This window comes from Pimephales promelas, chromosome 20, assembly GCF_988280905.1.
Source record: "Pimephales promelas chromosome 20, fPimPro1.hap1.1, whole genome shotgun sequence".
NCBI lineage: Eukaryota > Metazoa > Chordata > Actinopteri > Cypriniformes > Leuciscidae > Pimephales > Pimephales promelas.
The window spans coordinates 797,419-824,900 of record NC_142788.1 but is presented as its reverse complement, the minus strand read 5'-3'; the positions used below and the strand labels follow the sequence as shown (position 1 = coordinate 824,900).

The 27,482-nt window shown below is 42.8% G+C and overlaps 1 protein-coding gene across 3 annotated transcripts; it reads left to right on the top strand.

The window, feature by feature from the left end:
- The first annotated feature begins 15 nt into the window (after positions 1–15).
- LOC120479057 (uncharacterized) lies at positions 16–26,920 on the top strand. Of its 3 annotated transcripts, XM_039671335.2 has the most exons (16): positions 16–180; positions 428–578; positions 1,001–1,842; positions 3,297–3,423; positions 3,813–4,076; positions 14,046–14,235; positions 15,210–15,525; positions 16,996–17,155; positions 17,244–17,327; positions 17,405–17,515; positions 17,652–17,799; positions 19,210–19,855; positions 20,897–21,038; positions 21,588–21,677; positions 22,620–22,815; positions 22,904–26,920. In XM_039671335.2, the coding sequence occupies exons 3-16, from the start codon at positions 1,001–1,003 to the stop codon at positions 26,449–26,451; spliced, it is 6,864 nt and encodes a 2,287-aa protein (XP_039527269.2). In that variant the 5' UTR covers positions 16–180; positions 428–578; the 3' UTR covers positions 26,452–26,920. The 3 variants fall into 3 exon arrangements, with proteins under 3 accessions (XP_039527269.2, XP_039527268.2, XP_039527267.2); XM_039671334.2 differs by lacking the exon at positions 428–578; XM_039671333.2 differs by lacking the exons at positions 16–180; positions 428–578 and adding an exon at positions 187–377.
- The last annotated feature ends 562 nt before the right edge of the window (positions 26,921–27,482 follow it).

Below are 27,482 nucleotides of genomic sequence, written 5' to 3'. Positions count from 1 at the left end.
CTTGGCGCCTCTACTCGTCATGCAGTGCGTCACGCCCCTCTCACGGACAAAATGGAAGAACACTCACACTGCGTGTTTATTTGTTTGAGTGCAGTTTACAACACTAATCAATCATACGTTTAGTTCAAACCGAAGTGTGCATGTAAACGCGGACCGTGCGGAGTGAGCCTGCGGTGAAGCGTGAGTTTATCATATTTCATTGTGTTCACAGATCAACGCTCGCTCGCGCCGGAGAGATGGAGCTTTAGTAACAGCCATAGACTTCAGTTCAGTTGCTCTCTCTCTCTCTCTCTCTCTCTGTCTGCGGTGTGCTGGCTGACTCCTGGTCACATCATTTGGGAGTTTAATGATGGGTTTTAATTGTCTAGCAAATGAAAGTGAGTTTGATCCGTTAATTCCTGAGTTTGACTGCATTTTTTTCTTTCAGTGGCTTGTGACTGAGACCCAGTGCTAATGTTTTAGCTTGAGACACTAGAGTGTCTGAACCGGTTCGTTTAGGCTTATATGATCCACACCGGGTCCTGAACGAGGTGTTTTTGACCTCAGCAGTCACTACAGCCTCCTCATCTCACTAACAGGTGCATTAAACATGCTGTCGTGATGAACCACTCTCTCTCTCTCTCTCTCTCTCTCTCTCTCTCTCTCTCTCTCTCTCTCTCTCTCTGTCTGTTTCTCGCTCTCTCTCTCGGGAATGAAGGCTTATAAACACTTGTGTAACTGAAGTGTTTGTGTAACGACAGACATGCGATGCTAGGAAGAACGTAACAGTTGAACTGACCAATGAGAGATCAGTTTTACCGCCATGTGACTTGATGAAACACATTGTTTTGAACACACTTTGAAATGTTGCCGTGTGAAAGTGAACCAAACTAAACTAAACAGAAAATGCATTGTAATTCTCTTGTAGCCAGTCCCTGTTTTAGAGCAAAGCAGCAGTGATGCTGTGTGCAGTATGTGCTCTTGAAGTAGATCCTGATGTGTGTTTTCTGCTGTGTGTCAGATGGAGGACGGCTCCAGCGCTGAGGCCAAGACCTGGGGTTTCCGGCGGAGCACCATCGCCCGCCGTGAGTTCATGGAGGCCGTGGCCTCGTCGGACAGCAGCCCCCCCGCCCCGCGGTCCCGGGGTCGACCCAGGGGTCGGGGGCGGGGCAGGGGGCGTGGCCGGGCCAAACGCGCATCTGAGGCTGGCGGGAACGCTCCGGCCTGCAAACGTGGCCGCGGGGTGCGAGGACGAGCGCTCACACACACCGCTGATGAAGAGGAGGATGAGGAAGGGCTGAGGGGTGTCCCCGCGGAGCTGAACCCGGACGAGGAGCACGGCAGCGCAGGAGCCTCGTCGGATCGAGCCGAAGACAGCGATGATCTCAATCTGCAGGAGATCCGCAAGCGGGCCGTGGCCCGGCGGATGCAGGAGCAGGGAGACGAGGGAGACGGGGGTGTAGGGACGCCAGTCCTGATGGGACAGGAGGATGGGAGCTGGACAGATGTCACAGGTGTCCTCACATCAGGAGCGGGACAGGTGTGCTCTTCAGATGAGGATTCAGGAGCGGGACAGGTGTACTCTTCAGGATTGGGACAGGTGTACTCTTCAGATAGGGATTCAGGAGCAGAACAGGTGTGTGATTCTGGAGCAGGACAGGTGTACTCTTCAGGATTGGGACAGGTCTGCTCTTCAGATGGGGATTCAGGAGCAGGACAGGTGTACTCATCAGGAGCGGGACAGGTGTGTTCTCCAGTCCCTGCTGAGAGAGCGGAGGCGGACTCTGAGGAACAGGCTGGAGGAGAGGACCAGATCCCTGAATCCCGCAGCGAGAGCACGGGTCCGGACGCTGTGTGTGACAGGTGAGCTCTGACTCTGTACTTTCATTTCATTGTGCAACACGACAGTGACTCCAGACGGCACCGGTTGTGTATAAGCGAGTGAGTGGTGTGTGAGAAACAGCTTTACGTAGCAGCGGTTTCAGTTACCCGGATGCTGGGACTGACCAATCAGAATCCAGTATTCCAGAGAGCTGTGTAAAACCAGGGTGGCCGCGGGTCGTTAAAAAGTCTTAAATCAATTTTCCTAAAAATAAGGCCTTAAGTATTAAATTGTCTTAAATTCAGATTGGATAGGTCTTAAATATGTTTGTCATGTCACCGCAAAGATGCATCGTTCTGCCAGCCAGGTCGAATATTTTCTACGTAAGGGTACTATTCTGCTTGTAGTATTATTTTATACGGAAATCAATTATTTATAATTCTTATGATGAGAATAAAGTTAGGGTTAATTAAAATTAAGGAAAATAAATATTGATCTGAAATATAGCAAATTAATTTTATTTTATTAAATTAAAAGGCACAATAACCAAACATATCTCAAAGTCTTTTTATCTTTTTATTAGTTTAATTAATAAACTAATTATATGAAACCATTATCAGTACACTATAAATAAACTGGTTCTCTGCCTTTAATAAAACTAAATTTAAGCCTTTATCAATATACTTTATTATTTAAAACATACAAGGCTTAAGACATTCATAAAAAGTAAAAACGCCTTCTATATTTCTTTTCACTCCACCACAGGCGACCGCATGTACGCAATTGACAATTGGTTATTTTACCATTTTGAACAGACAGTGTGTTTACTTGGAAATATTACTGTATATTTTCATTTTTAATTTATATTTCCATCGTAAGTTTGGTCTTAAATTTATTTTAGAAGTGGTATTAAAAAGTCTTAAAAAGTCTTAAATTAAAATTGTTTATACCTGTAGCCAGTGCCACCTGAAAACATTGTTAGATTTTAAAAAGCTCAACCCCAACGTCTTTCATAGCTATGCCAACAGGATGTTAGGTCAGATGTACTAAATGCTCTTTTCCAGATTTAGTATTTTATTTTTAAGATGTGTAATACACACTCACTGTAACAGGTCTATAGTGTTCAGTGGAGAGCAGAGGCTTGAGTAAGAGTGCAGATGAGTTTACCAGCTTCATCTAAATACCAAATCCATGTTCCTCCGCCAGTATTCAAGCAAACGCTGCATTATTCCAGGAAGCTTGTGGGAAATTAAACCTTTTTTTTCCCCCACAAAACATGTTTACTTGAGAAGTGGCTGCAGTATTAGCTGATAAAAATACAATATTAGCTAATGCGATACAATGTCCCATTCATTCAAATGAAACAGGATGACTAATCGATTCTTGAGATTTAAGAATCGATATCGGTTTGTAAAAATGAGAAACGATTAATATCGAGAAATCGATATTTATTACCCAGCCCTACAAACTGTTTGTGTGTGTGTGTGTGTGTCAGGGTGATGCTCGGCTGTGGCTCGTCCCGAGAGTGGCGTCACGTGGAGTGTGTGAGCAGCGCAGAGGCTCGTCTCCTGCAGGGTAACAACGAAGAGTTCACCTGTGCCCCCTGCTCACAACAACAGCCGGTAATCTCTCTCTCTCTGTGTGTGTGTGTGTGTGTATGATTATGATTCAGACTGCATTACAGGTCATATTGTGGATTGATATCACTCAGACTATATAATCCAGCTCCTCCTGCTTCATCACTCTGGCCTATGGAGGAGTCGTCTGTCCAGCAGAGCTGCTGTTCAGCTAGTAGTGGACAAATGGATCATCAATGAATCATTACTTGGCCACTGTAATGTAACAACAAATGTAAAAGATTTCAACAGCCCTGCTCCACCCCTCTGTTGATCCGACTGGGAATGCAAACATGTGAAAGCTCTTCCTGTAGTTTTAACAAGAGCCCTGTAGCTGTCAAAAGTCCCCCGGATCCCGTGAAATGACTTAATCTAATCGGTGTGTTGTGTCTCAGGTGGGGGACGAGCAGCCCCTGGAGGAGGTGATGGAGAAGGAGAAGGAGGAGGTGATGGAGCCGGAAGTGAAGGTGGAGGAGATGAAGGAGGAGTCTGCTTCTCCTACATGCATGGGCCCAGGCTGCAGTAACGACGCTCTGCTGGGGTCGGTGTACTGCGGTCATCAGTGTATTGTACGGCATGCAGCGGTGGCCATGAAGTCTCTCTCTGAACCCAAAACTGAGACCAAACCTGCTGCTCCACCGGCTGGACCGGCTATCAAGGTAATTATTATTTCCTCCGTAACAGATACGTCTCTCTGGTCTGTGGTGCAAATCATAATGCCAGTTTAACATCCATAACTCTAAACTTTGACCGCACAGAATTGTACAGCCCTCTCACTGTAATATACCTGATGCAGAGTCTTCAGGAGTTTCTGTGAAGGGAAATCATTTACTCGCTCTCATGCCTTCTTCTGAATAAGACAAAAAAATAATTTTGTAAAAAGTTCTGATTGATTGTGCCAATATCCTGCTGATCAAAAATGTTAAAATGAATTTCCACACCAGGAATATTGTATCCAGTCTATGTTTTTGTCTGATATCCAAAACTGTCAGCAGAGTATTGTCTGATACCCAAAATCAGTTAATAAACCTGTATTTGTTCTGGTACCCAAAACCATATCAGCTGAAAGTCTTCTATCCGTCTGAGAAGTTGACAGAGGAAACCGTCAGTTAGCAGGAGGCTTTAAGCCGAAGTCATAAACCTCTCTGTGGTTGGTTATCCGGAGGCAGTTTCGTTGAGTGCCTGGGGAAAGTGTTAATGGGCTTTATGCCCAGCTGCACTACTTCCTGAACTTCGGCCAGCTTACTGTCTGCCATTATTGCTCAAATTGATTAATTCAGGTGTGTTTGACCTCAGTAGTCATGGCAACAATAATCAGACACACCTGATTTAATCAATTTGGCCAATAATGGCAGACAGGAAACAAGGAGCTGGCTGAAGTTCAGGAAGTAGTGCAGCTGGGCATAAAGCCAATTGGGTTGACGATCTCATCCAGACTGGGCAGGAGTGTGAAGCAAAGGGAGACGGAAACATGAATGAGCTGTTTCCAGCACACCTTTTTTGTTTTGTAGCCAGCTACGCAAAATGAAGACTTTAGGACCAAGCAAAGCGTTTGACAAGCCCCTGTTTTAAGTTCATTATTGAATAATGTGAAATATATTAGTAAGTGTTTAAGCACTGAAATTAAAATTCTGGGCCAAAACCAAAAATACAGGATGCACTTGTCTGAAAACTGAAACCAAAGAAGTGAATAATGGGTGTGTGACAGTATCAATCTCTCGCATCCTTTTGGAGGAATTTTGGCCAGCTCTTCTTTATAACGTAACTTCGGTTCATTGAGGTTTGCGGGCCTTTGTTTATGACCAGTTCTCTGGTTCACTGGAGTCTGAGTCAAGTCTGGAGTCTTTACCTCTGGAGTCTGAGTCAAGTCTGGAGTCTTTACCTCTGGAGTCTGAGTCAAGTCTGGAGTCTTTATCACTGGAGTCCGAGTCAAGTCTGGAGTCTTTACCACTGGAGTCCGAGTCAAGTCTGGAGTCTTTACCACTGGAGTCCGAGTCAAGTCTGGAGTCCTAAGTCAAGTCTGGAGTCTTTACATCTGGAGTCCAAGTCAAGTCTGGAGTCTTTACCACTGGAGTCCGAGTCAAGTCTGGAGTCCTAAGTCAAGTCTGAAGTCTTTACCTCTGGAGTCCAAGTCAAGTCTGGACTCTATACCACTGGACTTTACCAAGTCTGGAGTCTTTACCACTGGAGTCCGAGTCAAGTCTGGAGTCTTTACCACTGGAGTCTGAGTCAAGTCTGGAGTCTTTACCTCTGGAGTCTGAGTCAAGTCTGGAGTCTTTACCACTGGAGTCCGAGTCAAGTCTGGAGTCTTTACCACTGGAGTCCGAGTCAAGTCTGGAGTCTTTACCTCTGGAGTCTGAGTCAAGTCTGGAGTCTTTATCACTGGAGTCCGAGTCAAGTCTGGAGTCTTTACCACTGGAGTCCGAGTCAAGTCTGGAGTCTTTACCACTGGAGTCCGAGTCAAGTCTGGAGTCTTTACCACTGGAGTCCGAGTCAAGTCTGGAGTCCTAAGTCAAGTCTGGAGTCTTTACATCTGGAGTCCAAGTCAAGTCTGGAGTCTTTACCACTGGAGTCCGAGTCAAGTCTGGAGTCCTAAGTCAAGTCTGAAGTCTTTACCTCTGGAGTCCAAGTCAAGTCTGGACTCTATACCACTGGACTTTACCAAGTCTGGAGTCTTTACCACTGGAGTCCGAGTCCAGTCTGGACTATTTACCTCTGGAGTCCTAAGTCAAGTCTGGAGTCTTCACTACTGGAGTCTGATTCAAGTCTGGAGTCTTCATCACTGGAGTCCGAGGCAAGTCTGGACTATTTACCTCTGGAGTCCGAGTCAAGTCTGGAGTATTTACCACTGGAGTCCGAGTCAAGTCTGGAGTCTTTTGTCACAAGTCTGAGTCGAGTCTTAAGTCATTTTCATGCCTTACAAAAAATGATAATACTCAAATCCTGTTTTTATTCTAGTTTTATTTTATAGACAAAATATATGATCATACTATAGAGCATATTCGATCTGCATCATCAATGTTTGCGGTGGCCATATTGTTGACATAGAAACCATGGAAACTGTCAGTCTGTCAATGGACAAGCGAGGTAGCGTCGGGATTATCCATAGTATTATCACTGTTTTTTTTTAAACAGCGTGATGGTGTTCTGTAATACTCGACTGTTCTAACAACTGCAATAATAACCTCAGAGTTAGTTTTTATGCAATAAGTTACCGACTGTCAGAAAACCTCAAGGGAAGGAGACAGGGTTGAGACAGCGCAGGAGAGGCTAGCTGGGATAAATAGGCTAAGCTTTTCAGCCAACTCCCCACAGAAAAGTCTGTTCCCACCATTTTACCACAGGTTTCACACATAATCCGTGTGCATTGCCTGTGCGGTGTGTGTATACTGTACAGAAGCAGGACGCGCTATAGTGCTTAACGTTATATGCTGCGTTTGCAGTGCATATAAGGCTGTACCACAAACACCCCGGTACTCACTATTTTTATTTTAACATATTACTAATTATTTCAACAACGTAAGCCACTTGTTCCATGCATTACTTCTATTTATTAAGTTTCTCAAGCAAGTGGTCAAATATGTAAACATGTACTTATATTAAAATCACAAACATTTCAAATGAAAACATAAAATAGGCAAAAACAACCGACTCTCATGCCTTTTCTTTTGCACTTACATCTTAAAGTGCACCTATTATGGCATTTAAAATGTTCCTAATATTGTTCTGGGAGTCCCCAACAACAGTTTTACATGAATGCAATGACAAAAAACACTTGTTGTCTTATAATATGCATTTATTTTTAACTGATTTGCTCACCGGCTCCCAAATGATTCATACAACGACTCATTTTTCCAAACCACTCCTTTGCGTGACGCTAATCGGCGGTGATTGGTCAGATGACAGACCCAGTCAGTTATTGTTTGTTAGCATAACGCATAAACATATTGATAAAGCACTGCAGTACTACAAGCCGCTCTATTCTTTATGACAACTCCAATAACAGTGACAAACATTTCACATATTTAAAAAAGTGACATTGGAGACCTAGAAGCTGCGCTGAGCGTAACACACACACACACACACACACACACACAGTTATTGCGCCTTCCCTCCTCGCACCCCGATGCTACAAAACCCATAAAAGCAACAATTATTAATAATACTTACAGGTTGTGATTCGGAGGAGAAAGCTGATCCATATACACTGGGTACTGAGCCCTCCTTCAGGAACAACCACTTGCTAATCCACATTTGAATTCATTTATGTTTTTGAATGATTCGTCATTAAAATGATGAACACAATCGGTCTATACTGTTGTGGTATCGTTGCAAATATGAACTCTAACCACCGATTCTTCACATGCTCGTCCCTGGTAAATGAAAACAAAGTGGCTGAACTATCTTTGCATTGTAGAACAGCGTCTTCTCGACATGATGCGATGATGAAGTATTTGAATGTGTAGACTTCAAGTTTACACTTCAGTCACTTTCCATCACCACGAATGAGATGAGTGTCGTTCATTATGTTGCCTTGTTGAGGTAAAGATAGTTGATCGAGATTATAAATATCCGGATAGGTTACGTCTGGCAATAAGGACGGTTCTTTACTTATTGTCTGCCGGAAGTTAAGTTTGGGGCAGATGCACATGCGCAGTACCGTTTGTTTATGTTGTCACTGCTGAAAGCATCTATATATAAATATATGACTTACCTCAACCCTGTCCCTAAACCCAACCGTTACTGGGGTTAATGGCATTTATGACTGTTCCCTTACCATGCTAAAAAAATAAAAAAGATCGCTCCCCAGATGTAGATCTACATTTTGCTTCGTTTCGCGCGGACATTTGATGGCATGTACAGACACGCGGAATCACTCGGACGTTAATGGTGTAGACATACACATGGATACACGCAGATAGCTCAAAATGCGTAGAGAACACGCCACTTGACTCGAAAGTGGAGTGTATGTTTACGCAAAAGTCATGACGTCATGTTGAAATGGACTGCATTTATATAGCGCGTTCATAGACTTAATGGCCACCAAAGCGCTTTACATATTGCCTCACATTCACCCATTCACACACTCATTCACACACTGGTGTCAGCCATGCAAGGCGGGAGCAGCTGGGGTTAGGTGTCTTGCTCATGGACACCTCGACACTTGGTCAGGTGGAACCGGGGATTGAACCACCGAACTTCCAGTTTGTAGACAACCCACATGAACCACTGAGCCACTGCCGCCCCTGAGAAAGGGGTTATCTCAGGAGAAAGTATGCACCATGGTCCAATTCCACCTCTTTTTTGGGTAGACACCTCAGTTCTGCTATCGTGGCTGGGCAATGAATAATTATTATTATTTATTTTTTTGTAAATTAACCTTAATATTTATGATAAATGTTCAGTCTTCATCTAGACAATGAGGTGCACTATATTGACAAACACCCCTCCACATGATTGAATTCAGGTTTTCCATTGCTGAGGACCCAAATACGGTGACCATGACCCCTACGCCGCTGTTGTGTGAATGTTTGTTGGCTCAATGAGAACGATGTATGTTCACACAGATCATCCCAGCCATGCCATGTATACAGCTATTGCCAGGACCTAATGGCCGTCCACTCTGACGTGTCAAATTTCATGAGCTTTTACTGACGGGGAGCTGAAAGCCCTCAATCATGGGAAAAAAATAATATTCCTTAGGAAAACTGTCAGTATAGAAGTTGTTGACCTGGGCTAAAAGACACTGGGAAATGTCCACTGTAGTGCCACTGTAGAAATAGTGCTCCATATTGGGCAATTCCAGACACAGTATGGTCATTTCTCAGGTGGTGCTTTCTTGTCATTGCTGCTACACTCACGCATGCACCGGAGGAACAGTCCTTAAAGCCCCGTTGTCAATCATTATATCCCTTAAAACTCATCTTAGATCACCAAAATTACTTAAATGTTTTCTCCTTGGAAAAAATGTCTTTATAGCTTTAAAATATCTTGAATGTAACTCGACACCCTTGCCTCATTTAGTATTTCTGATTCTATGTATATGCAAATGAGCCCCGCCTCCACTCACTCAGCTCAGAGATCCACCCGTTGATCATCAGGGTCAAGGGATCAAGGTCAGAAACACCAGCGTGTTTTGGTTCACTGCAGTTTTCAGGAGAAAATACTCCACAATGCTGTCGACTTATGAATTTACATGGTCTGTCTTAAAGCAGATTATAAACACCACATAGACACACAAACAAGTTCACAGGTGGTAGATAAAGTCACAGTTACACTCACACTTAGGACAGTAAAGAGACCTCTCTACTGACTCTGAACACATGAGGAGAGAGACGCTCAGAGCTCCTGATGGCCTGTGTAAGCCTGCCATAGACCCGCTGCAGGAGGACTGAGGACTGCAGACGTGAACACAGCAATACACTGCAGTGTCGTCATACCAGAGACAGTCTGAGACCAAAGAGCAGCTGTAGACCAGCATGCATCCCGCCAGACGTGTCTGAGAGCCTGCGGGAGTGTAAGAGTGGAGGAACGTCTGCAGATCGGCTCAGTCCATGAGGACGAGATGAACCGTAGGGGTTAAAGCACTACAAACCCCTACTACCCCACCAGACTGACCACTACTTTCATATTGATCCTCTGTTCAGGGACTCGTTATTCCAGTTCTGGCTGACGGTGAAAGAAACTTGCTCAGTTTGTCTCATTTTTTAAATCTTTTTGTGTTTTTACAAATATTTACACGTTAAAACATTTGCTGGAAATGAAAACAGTTAATGGTGAGAGGACATTCTTTTTACCTGAGACACAGTGTATATATATATATATATATAAGACATATAAAATAATTCATACATATATATATATGCATACATGCTAGGGGTTTCATCGACTAGTCGACTGTCACAACCACTAGTTGGCGCTGTTGGCCTTAGTCGACTAGTTGGAAACAAAATGATGACATATTGTGAACTATCCCTTTAAGTAGAAGCGGCAGTACTATATACCGTATTTTCCGCACTATAAGGCGCACCTTCAATGAATGACCTATTTTACAACATTTTTCAAACGTTTGACTGGGTTTGTGTTATGCATCCACTAGATGTGCTAAAGGGAATGCAGCGAGTGCGCGGCACCGGAGCTGAGGTGTTTATTAGCGTGAGCGCACTGGGGCGGCACGTAACTTACATTCGCAGCCTGACTCATATGAGTATTCAATGTGCGGCGGCTCGCTGACAGCAACGGCTGGCTGTTTTTAATGAGACGACCCGGTTACTGTGAACGGGGAGCGCTTGATGGACATTCTGTGACGTGCGAGCAGCGCCGGGGACCGTTTGTTTGTTTGTTTGGCTGTTTGTTTTTTTGTTTGGCTGTTTGTTTTGTTTGGCTGTTTGTGTTAAGAGTGAGCGCTTGGAAGCGGGCATGTGACTTACACACATAACCTGATTTATACGAGGTTGAACTGGCCGTGTGACAAAGCGGGCATAAGATGGACACGAGCGCGAGCAATGGGCTTTATGCCCAGCTGCACTACTTCCTGAACTTCAGCCAGCTCCTTGTTTCCTGTCTACCATTATTGGCCAAATTGATTAATCCAGGTGTGTCTGACCTCAGTAGTCACGGCAACAATAATCAGACACACCTGAATTAATCAAGTTTGTCCAATAATGGCAGACAGGAAACAAGGAGCTGGCTTAAGTTCAGGAAGTAGTGTAGCTGTACATAAAGCCAATTGATCCATACATAAGGCGCTCCGGATTATAAGGCACACTGTCTTTTTTTTGAGAAAATTAAAGGCTTTTAAGTGCGCCTTATAGTGTGGAAAATACGGGTACTACTGTCGCTTTTAGACCAGCACGCGACGTGTTTAATATAGACGCATATTACACCAGATTTTCTCTCAAATGTTCACTTTAGACACAGCCAATTCTGTTTATGTAAACATTGTGTGTATTTAACAGTATTAGCATAACAAGACTCGAAAGATAACTTAGTCCAGTGTTCAGGCGCTGTTTGACAGGCTTCTAATGCCTGTGAGCGTCGGGGATATGCGCTCAGGAAAGCACACGTTAGATCAGAGTGTGAATTAAATGTTTAACCGGCAAGGCTTATGCAAACAATGAACTTTTGTGAATTGCAGTGTCCCGTACCTATTCATTAACGTGTGATGTGTAGGCTACGTCACGTTGTACAGTTGAGACGGAGGCGCCAGAAGTGAACTTATAGAATGCACTGTAACACCATACTACAATATTTCTTCTAAAGCAGATCGTGGAGACATTTACTATTCGTGATATCGCACACCCCTAGAATAAACCATTTAACGACTAGTCGACTAGAAAAAATCAGTAGTTGTGAAACACCTAATACATGCATACTCGCATACTCGCCTAATTATTAGAAACACCCGTTCAATTTCTCATTAATGCAATTATCTAATCAGCCAATCACATGGCAGTTGCTTCAATGCATTTAGGGGTGTGGTCCTGGTCAAGACAATCTCCTGAACTCCAAACTGAATGTCAGAATGGAAAAGAAAGGGGATTTCAGCAGTTTTGAGCGTGGCATGGTTGTTGGTGTCTGAGTATTTCACAATCTGCTCAGTTACTGGGATTTTCACACACAACCATTTCTAGGGTTTACAAAGAATGGAGTGAAAAGGGAAAAACATCCAGTATGGGTCAGTCCTGTGGGCCAAAATGCCTTGTTGATGCGAGAGGTCAGAGGAGAATGGGCCGACTGATTCAAGCTGATAGAAGAGCAACTTTGACTGAAATAACCACTCGTTACAACCGAGGTATGCAGACAACACACACAACCTTGAGGCGGATGGGCTACAACAGCAGAAGACCCCACCGGGTACCACTCATCTCCACTACAAATAGGAAAAACAGGCGACGATTTGCAAGAGTTCACCAAAACTGGACAGTTGAAGACTGGAAAAATGTTGCCTGGTCTGATGAGTCTGGATTTCTGTTGAGTCAGAATTTGGCGTAAACAGAATGAGAACATGGATCATCATGCCTTGTTCCCACTGTGCAGGCTGGTGGTGGTGGTGTAATGGTGTGGGGATGTTTTCTTGGCACACTTTAGGCCCCTTAGTGCCAATTGGGCATCGTTTAAATGCCACAGCCTACCTGAGCATTGTTTCTGACCATGTCCATCCCTTTATGGCCACCATATCCCCATCCTCTGATGGCTACTTCCAGCAGGATAATGCCCCATGTCACAAAGCTGGAATCATTTCAAACTGGTTTCTTGAACATGTCAATGAGTTGACTGTACTAAAATGGCCGCCACAGTCACCAGATCTCAACCCAATAGAGCGTCTTTGGGATGTGGTGGAACGGGAGCTTCATCCCACAAATCTCCATCAACTGCAAGATGCTATCCTATCAATATGGGCCAACATTTCTAAAGAATGCTTTCAGCACCTTGTTGAATCAATGCCACGGAGAATTAAGGCAGTTCTGAAGGAGAAAGGGGGTCAAACACAGTATTAGCATGGTGTTCCTGATAATCCTATAGGTGAGCGTAGATAAAGACAATATATATATATATATATATATATATATAAGGAATAAGGTAAGAGAGGCTGTCCTTTGTCGTGAATAAGTCACGGCTGAAGGTTGAAGCGGAGGTATTCATGATAACGGCACTAGCCTTCCTTCCGCTAGAGTGAAATAGTCCCTGACCGAGAACAACAACGTTTAATATGCATGAAAGCTCAAACTTCCTTTCTTTCATTTTTTTACAACACATTGTGATATTTCCTCAGAAATATAGCTCTATAGTTCAAACATTCATTTTCCGTTTATTTCGTTATCTTCTCTCTGCACTTAAAAATAAACCTTACTAAATATTATATATTATAAATCTACAGTTCTGTGTTGGTGATTTGTTTAAAATCAATGCTCACTACACCAGTCACCGAAGCATTTCCCTGCCCATTGGGTTTGCTGCACGCTATTGGTTTCATTACAGGTCTTCTCGAGCGTATCAGCGTTATATTTCAGCGCTTGAGCATGACGGATCATATTATCACGTCTCTCCAAATTGTTCCTCAAAACACTCATCAAATCAAAATTTACTTTAGACATTTTTAGCCTTTTTATTCCTATGTTTTTTTTTCTTTGTTTGTTGATATGTGTATATATGTATGTGTGCGTGTATATACAGTATATTTGTATATATATATATGAAGAGTTCAGATGCAAAAGCCTCTAAATGCCATTTGAAATTTTCTTCTTTAATGATGATTTTTATCAAGCTTGTATATTTAAGTTCAGTAATTTCACTTGAATGCCAATGATAATTACCTATTAATTGTTATTTAAGTGATATTACTGAAGTTAAATATACAAGTTTGATAAAAATCATCATTAAAGAAGAAAATTTCAAATGGCATTTAGAGGCTTTTGCATCTGAACTCTTCATATATTTTTTGGTATGTGTATATATGTAGTATATGGTGAAGTACACTACTCAAAAATGTGACTTTTAAAAATAATGTAATGCAGTTAAATGATTAATAAAAAGACAAGAAAAATACTCATGTTGTGGACTCACGTTTTGAGTTGAGTGTTTGTTTCTCTAGTGTTAACTATGTTAACTATGCTTTCACATTTCAGAGCGAGAAACGGTCATTTCTTGCAAAGCTTTTCAAGGTGAAGATCAGCAAGACGCCTGCGCAGGAAGAGTGTGTGAGCAAGCCAGAAGAAGAGTGTGTGAGCAAGCCAGAAGAAGCGAGCGAGTCGTCGCTGTGTTCGGACCCGGACCTGCCGGCCACATCATCAACTCCTGCTCCAGATCTCCAACCCAGTACGTATCCACAAGCAGATGCGCTCTCTCCCGGTGTGCATGCACATTCATAAGCTCATGCTTATTCACTTTACACATTTACTCATTCAGCTGACGCTTTTAGCCAAAGAGACTTTCATTTGCTGTATATGTCAAAGGTCGCACGCCACTGGAGCAACTAGGGACACATTGGTGTCTCACAGTGGATTCAAACCCGGGTCTCTCACACCAAAGGCATGTGTCTTATCCACTGCGCCACCCATTCATTCATTCAATCATTATTTTCCTGTTATCTCTGTAAAGCTGCTTTTGAAATATTGTATAATGTGCTATAGAAATAAAGGTGACTTAGCTTAAAAACATTGTAAGAGGTTTGGGGAGACTTTTAATTTGGAGAAATCTTACACCGTCGCTTATGAAACAGGGAAGCACTGTGTTAAATGGACTGACTGGATCAAGTGTGTTTCACGTCAACTTTTGTTTAAAAGTTTTTGTTTAAAAGATTTAGTTGAAACAAAGCTAAAGTTTACCTAATATTCTACAATAGGTATTTGTGCAACACTACATATTGAATTGAAGTTCATTACATTGAAATCATTATGTAGCGTTGTGTTGTTTTTTTGAGCACATAACAGCTAAACGCAGACTGAATAGACTGCGCTTTAATTGGTGAATGATGCACACATCTGTTGTCTTGATTTGGAGACATGGGACACGTAGTTTAGCAGACATTAGAGATCAAGCTAGAGTCTAAATCATTGATGACGGTGTAGGATTTAGGAAGTGTGTGAACATGCAGGACCAATGAATGCGTTGAAGCACAATGGTATTGGTCAGCCCAGTTTTTCAGCAAACGGTGAACAATATTTTTGTAAAAAGATTTCAAATTTAGTCCCTCAATGGGCGTAAAAGCGTCCTATCCAGACTTTTAAAAAAGTGTTTTTTTCTCCTCAAATGCTTCTTGTGTTTTATATGTCCTCCTCTCCTCTCTCCAGCCGTTAAAGACCCCGCTGAGGTGGAGTGCAGTCCCAGCACAGCCCAGCCTGCGGACCCGCCCCGAGAGACGCCCCCCGCCCCGCTCATCAAGAGGTCCACTCCAGCCCGAGCCAAGAAGACCATGCCAGGCTCTCCGCGGCTGGAGCTGCTCAGAGGCGCTCTCAGTAAAAGCCCGCTAGCGTCCTGCAAGAGGCCCTGTGAGGGCAGCAGCCCCGTGGAGTCTCCGAGCGGGCCCTCGGCGGACGAGCCTGCGCTGGACAGTCCTCTCCTCATCAGACAACACATGCGACGCCAGCTCAGCAGAGTCTTGCTCAGGTTAGACAGAGAAACGTCTTCATTTAAACTAGATGACACATGCTAACTGGTGACCCCGCACCACCACCTCTGGAAGTCTACTGGATCATTCACAGAATAGCTGTCTTGTACCCTAGTATGCGACTGCACGTCGAACCTATTTGAGGGGTCATTCGTTTAGTGGTGTCTGAAACCATAGGGGATGTTATTGAGTGCACTCATTCTATCCCACAATGCACCGTACGAGTGTAAAAACGATGTATGTTCAACGATCGTCCGAATTATGCCCCCTGAAATCCCCCTGTAGTCAAACGTTTTATCCCTTGAAACTAGAGCCAGACTGATATATCGGCAGGCCGATATTAGGCATTATCCAAACTATCGGTATCGGCAGTTATAATGGCCGATAAATGAATATTTAAAAAATAATATAAAAACGGACGAAACAAGCTTGAACCATGTCATGAGTGTTGGAGTTGTATAGTTTGTCCACCAGAGGGCGCTCTACACCGTCCCTGTTGATAACACTCGTTGAGGTGGTCACGATACATACATCGCTTGAATAACAATTAAAAGAACATCTCCTTAACTCAAATAAGCAGGACAAAAGTGACTATCATGTCCAGTTTTGCTGCTGTTAAATAAGCCGAGAGTGAAGCGGAATTAGCTAGTAATAGTTACGTTACGTTGCTACAGTGTAGTTGACTGACTGTCCTTTTAACTTTTGACAATGTGACTGAAGTATTTCTTTAATAGCGCGTGACAGTTATAGCAATGAGACGTATAATTTCTCCTTGGCCTGTTATATTGAAAATGTATGTTTTATAATTTGCAGTATGACGTTATCCATTGCTAAATTATGGCTCATCATAGACTAGCTAACCACAAAGCTAACGCCACTATCATCAGTCTGTTCTGTTGTGGCGATAAAAGAAACAAGTTTCTTTTTAAAATGCATCATCATATTATTTCAGTTAAAACTCATAAATAACTACAAAAATAACCAATGTTAGGGAAATCTGTTAATGTTTTGTTGCGCGATTCTGAAAAATAAAATATCGGAATATCGGATTTTAAAAGCAAAAAATATGTGTATCGGTATCGGCCTTCAAAATCCTTTATCGGTCGGGCTCTACTTGAAACTCATCTTTGATCACCAAAAAATATGTTAATATGTAACTTAAATATAACTCGAAACCCTTGCCTCATTTAGTATACACAGTTGAATATGCAAATATATTAATGAATATGCAAATGAGCCCCACCTCCACTCACTCCCTCATTCAGATCCACCGGTTGACGATCTGATTGGTTACAAGGTGGTTTGTGACGTCAGAAACACCAGCGATTTCAAAGCATGTGTTTGAGACTGTCTTTGGTTCACTGCAGTTTAAAGGAGGAAATACTCAGCAATGCTGTCCACTTATCAACACACACACCAACATTAGCTGGATTTTCACCACAGGGGACTTGTATCATGTTTTTGTTTAGGTTTAATCAGAGTGACGATCTGAACATCTCTGAGAATGAAATTGAGAAGCTGGCTGTGGACATGGAGAAAGAGATGTTCAATGCGTCTTACACTACAGATGAGGAGTATAGGAATAAACACCAGTGCCTCGTCCTCGCCTTGAAAGATCCCAAAAACAAGGTCATTTTTCCTACATTCAAAGTTACTTCATTTCAAAGTTGTCTTCATAATGTGTGGAGTCGAATATTTATTCTGTTGGTGTTTTCAGGAACTGTGTCATCAGGTCTTGAAAGGGAACATGCCTTCAGCCAGGCTCATTAGTTTGAGTCAGCAGGATATGACACGTGTGCAGGTAAAGAACTGTTAGTCTGAGAAGAGTCCATGTACAGGAGTCGATGCCGATGTTCAGTTCTGGACTGTTTCCCACAGGACTCGTCGTCGTCCGTCTGTTCTGCGGCTGTGGAGAAACCTCCTCCGGCTGCTGCTCATGAGGAAGAGGGCATCGTGGGGAAGAACACGCCGAACACAAACACTACCTCAGTGAGTCCATCGTGGCACTTCTAGATGAAGTTATCACAAAGTTAGAAGAAGGCTTTGACAAACGCATTGCAGATCGTCCACTCTCAAGAGTGTATTGGAGATTTTGGTCAGCACTGAAGCATGTGTGTGTCCACAGGAGGAGAAGCGGTGTGTGTCTCGACCGAAGCCGACTCCTGCGAGGGACGCGAGCTCGGACGCTGCAGGGCTGGTCGACTGCATGCTGAAAGACTCCACCACAGAGCACAAACGCCATCTCTTCGACCTCAACTGCAGGATTTGCACAGGTAGGGCCTCTATGCACTGCTTTCCTGCAGATTTTGTCTTCAACCAGGGAGATTTCACAGTATAATTAAACTTTAAATATTTTTAAAAGCAAATTCATGAAGTGACATCTGATAAAATCTGGTTCATTGTTGGCCTCTGTTATTCCCTGTACTTCAGAACTGGTACTCTATTTAAAAATGACTTAATATACACCGTAAGATATATGCGTTATATCTACTTGACATATATTTTTAAATGACTGGATAGCTCTTTACCAATCAGTATCCAGAACAATAGCAATATATTTTATTTTGAATGCGCCTTTCTCATTAAAGGAAGGTTTTTCTATGTACAGAACAAAATAAATCAAACAAGGAGAAAAAAATATACCATAATAAATTCTAAATTAAAAGCTTGAATAAAAAGATGTCTTAAAGGAGTCATCGAATGCCCATTTTCCACAAGTTGGTATATTCTGTAGGGTGTTCATTTAACGTTTGTAACATACTTTACTTTGGTTAAAATTCTTCAATACTGAAATTGGTAATGAGAACTGTAAAATTTTAATGGTATCGGTACCAACTACTGGATTTTTGGTACCGTGACATCCCTAGTAGCATGTACAGAGTGAACAGCAGCGGTCCTAGTATATACAGATGAATATCACTATCAACAGAATTTTACAGATATGTACAATAAAAATAATATACAGATAGTTATTACTATAAGCAGAGTTTACAGGTGAATATGTACTATGAATATATATACATACAGATGGATTTAAGTAGTGCAAATTAAGTTGGACAAAAACTATCCGAGTAAAGTACAGTTGGAAGTAATTGCATATTACGGCTAAAGTACAGTATTACAAGTGTATATGTAACCAATTGGCTTTATGCCCAGCTGCGCTACTTCCTGAACTTCAGCCAGCTCCTTGTTTCCTGTCTGCCATTATTGGCCAAATTGATTAATTCAGGTGTGTCTGATTATTGTTGCTATGACTACTGAGGTCAAGCACACCTGAATTAATCAATTTGACCAATAATGGCAGACAGGAAACAAGGAGCTGTCTGAAGTTCAGGAAGTAGTGCAGCTGTGCATGAAGCCCATTGTTTACATAATACACTTGCAATACCGTACTTTAGCCGTATATATATGATTTAAAAAAAGAGTGATTAGATTGTTTTCATTGCATGGTGGTTGTCCACACACTGCAAACACACATTTATATGCAAACACCATGAAAAAGTAAATTTTGCATCTGATGACCCCTTTAAGAAGTTTCTTGCAAGTATAAGTATTGCAAACCACAGACTCAACAAATAGTATCTGTGAATGTCTCCCATCGCTCGCATGTCAAGCAAAGGCCAGAGAAAGTCAAAAATAAAAACGGTTATAAAGTTGCCACATTAAAGATGTCTCACCTGCAGGCCAAGTATCATCTGATAACGATCCTGAAACCAAGAAACCCGAAATGAAGACGATGAAGGATGACAGCGAAAAGGAGCCGTCTTCGTGTGTTGTGGACATGAGCGCTGAAGCGCTGGAGTCTGCCGTCATCGAGTCTCCGGCTTCTCCCAGTGCAGAGGACCTCGAGTCCCAGGCGCCCGCTGCCGACTTCTCTCCGGTCCTGATCCCTGCGGTTCCCACTGTGCCCCTTTCACGGAGAGATCCTCGGACTGCACAGTACAGGCAGACCCTGCCCTCGTCTGCGGGCCCAGAGTGTGCATCCACCCCACAGCCGCAGCCAACCAGGCCGGTTAAAGAGACACACACACCACACGTGTCCGGACACCCGCACCTGCAGACACCCAGGCCTGTGCTGGAGCCGGTTAAAGAGACACACACACCACACCTGTCCACCCCACATCAGCACCCGCAGCCAGCCTGGCCGGTTAAAGAGACACACACACCACACGTGTCCGTACACCCGCAGACACCCAGACCTGTGCAGGAGCCGGCTAAAGAGACACACACACCACATGTGCCCGTGCCCGTGCCCGCTCCGATGCCCAAGTCTATCCTCACGAAACCTTCACCAGCTTCACTGGGCGCTTCATACGGCTCAACCACAAGGTGCTCGCACACTTCTCTTAGACGTAACAATTAGGGCTGGGTATTGACACAAATTTCACAATTCGATTCGATTTCGATTCACAAGCTTGCAATTCGATTCCAATTCAATATTGATTATTTTGGATATCAGATACAATAAATGGCATTTTTCTCAAGGAAATCAAATCTCTTAACTAATGCTGTAAACTATAGGAGTCTAGTTGTAGCCTATAGGCTTCATTAGCCTAATATGAAGGTAATAATGAACTGTTTTGTAGCTATACAATCACTTAAATTACACTTTTTTTATTTTTTATAATAAGAAGATTATATGAAATATAAACATTTAAATGGTGGCTGTCATAAAAACTTGCTAGATTTATTCAAATATGCATTAAATATTGAAGAACATTAAGATTATAATGCATATGTAATATGGTGTATATATTTACTGTAGTTATTTTTTCTAGCTGACTAACGAGTTTATGTGGGTTTTCTGAGGTAAATATGACGATACATTGATTACAAGCTGTTTAACTGACGTCTTTCCACGGTTGAAACGCTGATTGAGCGAATCAATGTGACATGATCCGGATTTGGATAAGTTGTGCTCTATCTTTAACACACTTTCAGATGCTCATTCATGTTTATTTGGCGCTGTGACTGGTATTATTGAGCCGGAAGAGAGATCAGCGCTGCTGCTTCTCCAGAGCGATCTCACGCCACAGCGACGAAACGCTATTAATGTTTTTGAATTTCTAAAGAAAATGGACGTAATTTGAAAATTGAGACTTTGTTTCATATCAATAGTAACAAAAGACAAAGATTATTGCGATCTTTTAGATGCACGCAGCCGCGATACAATGATCCATTCATTCAAATAAAACAGGATGACTAATCGATTCTTGAGATTTAAGAATCGATATCGGTTCGTAAAAATGGGAATCGATTAATATTGAGAAATCGATATTTATTACCCAGCCCTAGTAACAATACATAATACAATAATTGCTCAAACAAGTGGCACCAATGCATTCTAATCACGTGGTTTTCTTTTTCAAGGCGGGCAGATTGTGAGAAAGGAACAAGACAGTTTTTATCTAAACAGAACATTTTATGGAAAGGCTTTCTCAACATGCCAACTGTGGCCAAATTCGTCACAAAGGGATACTTAATTTCTGGCTCTGCTGAGTTTCTGAAAGAGGTGGGTCTTTTTAAACATAACTAAATTATAATTGTTATTATTTAAATATGATCTGGTATTTTTAATGTTTTTAAAAGTCTCTTCTGCTCACCGAGGCTGCATTTATTTTATTAAAAATACACGAAAGCTTTCTTTTTCAGATAAATGCTGTTCTGTTGAACTTTCTATTCATCAAAGAATCCTTAAATAGAAATGTAAATAACTGCTTTCAACATTGATAATAATGAGAAACGTTTCTTGAGCATCAAATCATCATATCAGACTGATTTCTGAAGGATCCTGTGACACTGAAGACTGTTATGTTATGTAATGATGCTGAGAATTCAGCTTTGATCACAGGATTAAATTGCACTTTACTATATTCTTATTCATATAGAAAACAGCTGATTTACATTGTAATATTTCACAATATTACTGTTTTTTTGTATCAAATAAATGCAGCCTTGGTGAGCAGAAGAGACTTCTTTCAAAAACATGAACAATCTTGTCTTAGTACTAATTATTTTCTCGAAGTATGCTGTATATGACAGACAGATTTTCTCTGTATAGGACTTGCCAGACACTATACAAGTCGGAGGCAGGATATTACCTCAAACTGTCTGGGAATATGTTGATTTGATTAAGACATCAGAGGCAAAGGTAAGCCCATGACCTCAAATTTATTATTAAAAATACTGATATTTTAACCCTTGTGCTGCATTAGATTTTCAACACCGTTGAGTGCATTAAGGACCAAAAATGGCCACATATTAAACATTGCCTAAAATATTATATATTATTATTATTTTCCACTTTTACCAAGTTAAATCTTTTAACCAGCATCAGTCCTCATCATAACTACCAAAAATGTATTCAATTTCAGGATTTTAACCCTTTAATTACAAGTTTTGTTGGCGAAACCATCGATTTGTATAAGAGGAAAAAACACAAAAATTCAATTATTTTCAATAAACTAAATGCAAAGAGAAAACTTTAGATTTGGATTATCACAGTCTTGAATATGTGAAAGATTAGCAGCAACATTATTTTTGGTGCATTTAAAGATTTTGTGTTATGCCAGATTTAAAAAAAAAAATCCCACTTAGCGCGTTAGAGACCAAAAATGGCCACATATTAAACATTGCCTATTGCCTAAAATAAGGTGCATTTCCACCCATAGGGAATAGATATGTAGTGACGTCATCTGGTGGAATACACTATATAATGCAAATATAATGCTTTTGCTTCAAAATGAAAGGATGTTTGTGCAAAAATCATGTTTCATGTATTACTGACAGCCTCAGATTTAAACAACGTTTTAATGGGTTTCAATGGGCCATTTTTGGTCTTTATGGTGCTGAGTGTTACTATTTGATCTACACAGTGTGTGTTATACATATTTTGCAAAATGGGATCACATTTTTTACATGTATCCAAAAAGTCACAATTTTGCCAAATTTCATACCATTTGCATTAAAATAGCCAAAATGGTCAAAGAAATTAAACTGCAAAAGACCAAAAATGTCCCTAATGCAGCATAAGGGTTAAATGCACATTATTTGCCCTTGATCAAATCTATTTGCACTATTTCTTTGAATACAGGAGCTGTCATTAATCCGGTTTCACCCAGCGTCTGAAGAAGAGGAGGTTGCATACGTGTCCCTGTTCTCATATTTTAATAGTCGAAGGAGATTTGGGGTCGTTTCTAATATTTGTAAACACATTAAAGATCTTTACCTCATCCCGCTCTCTACAAAACAGTCCATCCCTACGGCACTTCTTCCAATTGAGGGACCAGGTATATCATGCACATATTACATACTGATCTGTTTCGACATCATCAGGTGATGATGATTTTAACCGTTTTATGTTGTGACCTCTCTTAGGGCTTGAACAGGATCACCCTAATATCCTAATGGGGTTAGCAGTCTGTCAGAAAATGAAGGGATTGCCACAAGAAGTTGGTGAAAAGAAGTCTAGGCCCTTGATTTGTGTGGATAAAAAGGAAACCGGCAAACCCACCCCACTAAATGATCTCGCACCACACAACATTAAGGGTTGTGATGCTGATATCTTCCTCAACTCAAACCCTTCTGGATTAGCTTCAGTTGGGTTTCCTGACTCCTCATGCTCTCTGAACGCCCTGTCTTCTCTCCCGAGAGGGTTTTCTGTGTCGAAACCCACCCCTTCTGTCAATGCGGGCCCATCCAAAGACTCCACCAATACCACCCCACTTCAGACCATCCTTAACACGTTATTTGGTCAAAAGAAACAACCCCCTGATGCCACAGAGTGTAAAATAAGCTCGTCAACAGATACGGTTCAGCCTTGTCAACAGATCAGCAAACATGATGATCCAATGGAGTTGGGTGATGATAGGCCTTACGACCCCGAGGAGTATGACCCGGCTATGTCTAATGGGGCCCTGGTTACTTTTAGTCCAACCCATGTTGTGGAGCCTGAAGTTTCATCTGCAGCCCTTGGTGAGGATGACAGTGATGATGATAGACCGTATGACCCAGAGGAAGAGTACAGTGCAGTTGCTAATGTTCATACTGTCAGAAATAATATACCCAAGACCTCAGAGGCTAAAACTACGGAAGAGTCCTCTATGGTTACCAGTGATGTAGCCTATGATCCAGAGGATGAGACTGTGTTCGAGGAGATGCAAAACTACCTCACAAGTAACTCTTTACCTCACAAACCCACCATCTCTGAACATAAAGTTCCCCTTTACAATGATAAAATCTCAAGTACTACATTCTCTGAGCAGCAACGAATTCTTGAAGAGTTGAATAGGCAGATAGAGGAACAGAAAAGACAGTTAGAAGAACAGACGGAAAGTCTTCGCCTTCAGAAGGAGGCCATTGGTGTTTCCATGGCCCATTTCTCAGTTTCTGATGCTCTGATGTCGCCTCCAACAGCGTTTGGTAGGGAGGAAGAGGATGAAGTAGAAAAAACACCCTATTGCCCAATGATTAATCAGAACAGGGATCCACGTATGTGTCGGAGAGCAAGCCAGGATGTGCAATTTGATCTTGCTGAATGCGAAGCTATAGAAAAAGAAATTGCACACAAATTATTAAACCTGGAAGAGGCCAAGAATATAGTGGTGAACGAAGCTTTAATCACAAAGAAAGAGAAAGTAGATCTTGATACGGCAATGCCAAAAGAAGGGACACCAGAAACTGCACAACTACAGGACACAAAATGCTCACGTTCAGAGAAAACAGACAGAAAAGGAGGCAGCAGAAGGTCCACATCAAGCTCAAGAAGGAGGTCGTCGGCCGAACACAAGTCACACCACAAAGACCGAGCGTCGCACACAGCTAGAGCCTCGAAGGACGTCCCGGAGAAAGCCCACCGAAGCCGTTCGTCTGCAGAGCGGTCCTCTCGGGGGAGTCACAGCGAGCGGAGGAGAGAGGCGTCTTCACGGACACGTCATCGGCACCCCCACAGGGACTCGTCGTCGCCCTCGCGGCACCGAAGGAGACGCCGCCACTCCACGCCCTCACGCTCCAGCCGGAGGAACAGGTCTGCACTGGACGACAGTGGCCCGTCCCGAAAGACCGAGCAAGAGCCTGGCCCGTCCCCAGAGCGCAGCGCTCAGTCCTCAGTTCAGGGATCTGACCCGCTGCCAGGCAGGGAGGGCATGCAACACACATTGGGTCACAGTGAGAGTGCTGGGAAAGACAAGCATTTGGCCGCGGTTCAGCAAGGGGGTCCTTTAAATAGAAAGCATGAGGCTGAGCCAAGACTTCAGACATTCCAGAATCCAGATTGTTCTCCGCTGCTATTAAAGAAGTCATTTGACCAAAGCCAGCCGTTTTCTAGACGATCTGAAATGATGAGAGATCATTTGCCCCCGAGCAGAATCGACTCGTCGTCTAAAGAAGGACCACTCCTGCCCGAGACGGACCTACCTTTACTCAGAGTTAAATCAGAATCACAGACACACACGTTTAAGACCGAGTCCATCAGTCCGCCACACAACCGAACGGCTCACTTTCCCGAGTCTGGCCAGATCGAGCAGCAGAGAGGCATGCCGTCAGTTCAGAGGCCGAATTATTTACAGAATGAGACGGACCAATTACATCCAGGAGACTACACTCAAAGGGCTTTCCATTCGCAACACAGACGTTTATCTCAACCCGACTCCTACTGCGGAGAACTGCCTCGAAATAAAAGAGACCGCTTTTTTATGCACGACAGTCAACCTCAAAAAGAGGAGGAGTTCTCCCCAAGGGAGCATGAGCACCAAAAACATCCACCCCACATGCTCAGGAGATTTCCACACGGAGAGAACGACCAGGTCCATCAAGCACAGAAACCCAGGCCTGCCCAGTCACACGAAGGCAATTTTCCTGAAGAACCTGAAACTGATAGATTAGCTCACAAAAGGTTTAGACCTTACACGCAGGAGCAAAACTTTCATAAGGACGAACCTGTCCAGTTTGAGCGAAGAGAGTCGATATTGGGGCCTGTCCCTGTGCACAAGGGCGATTTCAGGCCTCCTGGTCCCAGAGAGCGTTTCCAGCCCCCGTTTGAGAAGTGGGAGCCATCAGGAGAGCCGCCGCCTGTGTCCGTGAGGAAACCGCGACGGCCTCGCTTGGGCCAGTCCTCGGGCTTTGAAGCGAGTGGACATGATATGTGTGAGCCACAAGGCCCTGACTGCACTCAGGCGTTTGCAGAGGAGGCAGAAGATCCAAGAGCTCAAACTTGTTTTCCAAGACGGGGTGCACATGCTCAAAACCCGCACGGCCCGTTTGAAGGACAGCGATACCCTGAGGGTCCACCGAGAGGGTTTAGAGGACAAAGACGGGGTGTCCGTGGGACTTGTTTTGCAAGAGGTCATCCAATGAATGAACAGATGAGGGGACCTCGCTTTGATTCTCCGCAGCAGTTTCTGGGCCAAAGAGAGCCTGCTCCTGATGGACCGAGAAGACCTTCACCTCAAAACTGTGAGCGTTTCGACGAGCATTCATCTGGCTTTCCCAACCATTCCACTACCACTCATTTTAAAAAAACACTACGTCAAAATCCATGCGAGGTTCAAAACTTAAGGCAGCCACCTGCACCTTTTGAGCGCCAACCGAGGCCGACGAATATACGCCCTCCAAGACGATCCGGTCTGCTGCCCACTCCCCCTGGAAGCCCGATTAATCTCAGCGCTGCCCTGGTGCACAGACGCGGCTCCCACGGCGAGTGTGAGCGGGCACCGGCACACGGGCCCCCGGACACCATTCGTGAAGAGAACAACAGTTTTAAACGTCCGCTGCGTGATCACTCAGAAGGTTTGCTTCAGGAAGAAGGGTATGAGAGCAGACCGGCAGACCCGAGTGTTCGGAACAGGAGTTACGGACCAGCCTGCCGGAGGTCACGAGGACGGGGCGTTAGATTTAGAGGTGAAAAAAGGCCAGATATGTGGAGATAGGAAAATAGTGGAGATGTTGATTCGGAGCTGAGCAGTCGAGATGTGATCATAGGCTGATCTTGTTATAAGCCTGCACATTGATGGATCTCAATCAGAAAAGATTGTTCTGTAAAGTGCAGCAGTTTTTTTTTTTTGATGAATCTGTTTGGTGTTTCTTGATTGAAGGTTTGTTCACCCTGCCATATCAACTTACTCTAAGTTGATTGCTGAAAAATAAACTTTGTTTTGTTTTGTGGAAGCAGGACATGTTCATGTAAACTACTGAGAAAAGTCTGTGAACGTTTTATTATTTTTTTTTATCTCTTGCATAAAAAAATGTTCTCATGTGCTATATCTAGCAGTGTACATTTATGTTCATAGATTTTTAAGTACTTTTCTAAATGTACATTTGTAATTAATTCAGTATTTCAAAAAAAATGGAGCCTTGTCTATTTCCACTGATTTCATTTAGTAAAGAACTGAACCACAACGTCTGACCAGTGCACTTAATGATCTGTAAATGTGTGTGTTTTCTAAGGGATATGCCACCCAAAAATGCTAATTCTGTCATCGTTTACTCACCCCGTGTGCTTCCACACACACATCTTCCTCTGCACAACACAAATGAAGATATTTTGAACTTTCACTGTATGGACAAAAATAAATACCCAGAGACATTTCTCAACATATCTTTTTGTTCTACAGATAAAAGAATGACCCATAGACATATACACTAGACGTCACCTTGGCTACGGCAGTTCATTGGAACGAATGCGTCAATAGAGCCGCCATCTTGAAACAGGGGAGCCCCTCCACTTTAATGCATCAGCGTCAATGTAGTAGACACAGTAAATCACCATAAATCATCATGAATGCGATTTTTCTTGTTTTTTTGTTTTTTTCCAACGGTCAGACATGTATTTATCATTGATTCCAGAAAGAAAATTATTTTTTTTTTTTCAAAAACATTCTTCCTAGTTCAGATTTCATCCGTGAACATCATACGCTGCACAAAAGTCCGCCACCATCAATGAATTCGACGTAAAGGCAGA

Coding starts and splice junctions, on each gene's coding strand:
- LOC120479057 (XM_039671333.2), top strand. Junction 14,236..15,209: donor TGCTCCAGATCTCCAACCCA/GTACGTATCCAC, acceptor TCCTCTCTCCAG/CCGTTAAAGACCCCGCTGAG. Junction 19,856..20,896: donor TCATACGGCTCAACCACAAG/GTGCTCGCACAC, acceptor TTCTTTTTCAAG/GCGGGCAGATTGTGAGAAAG.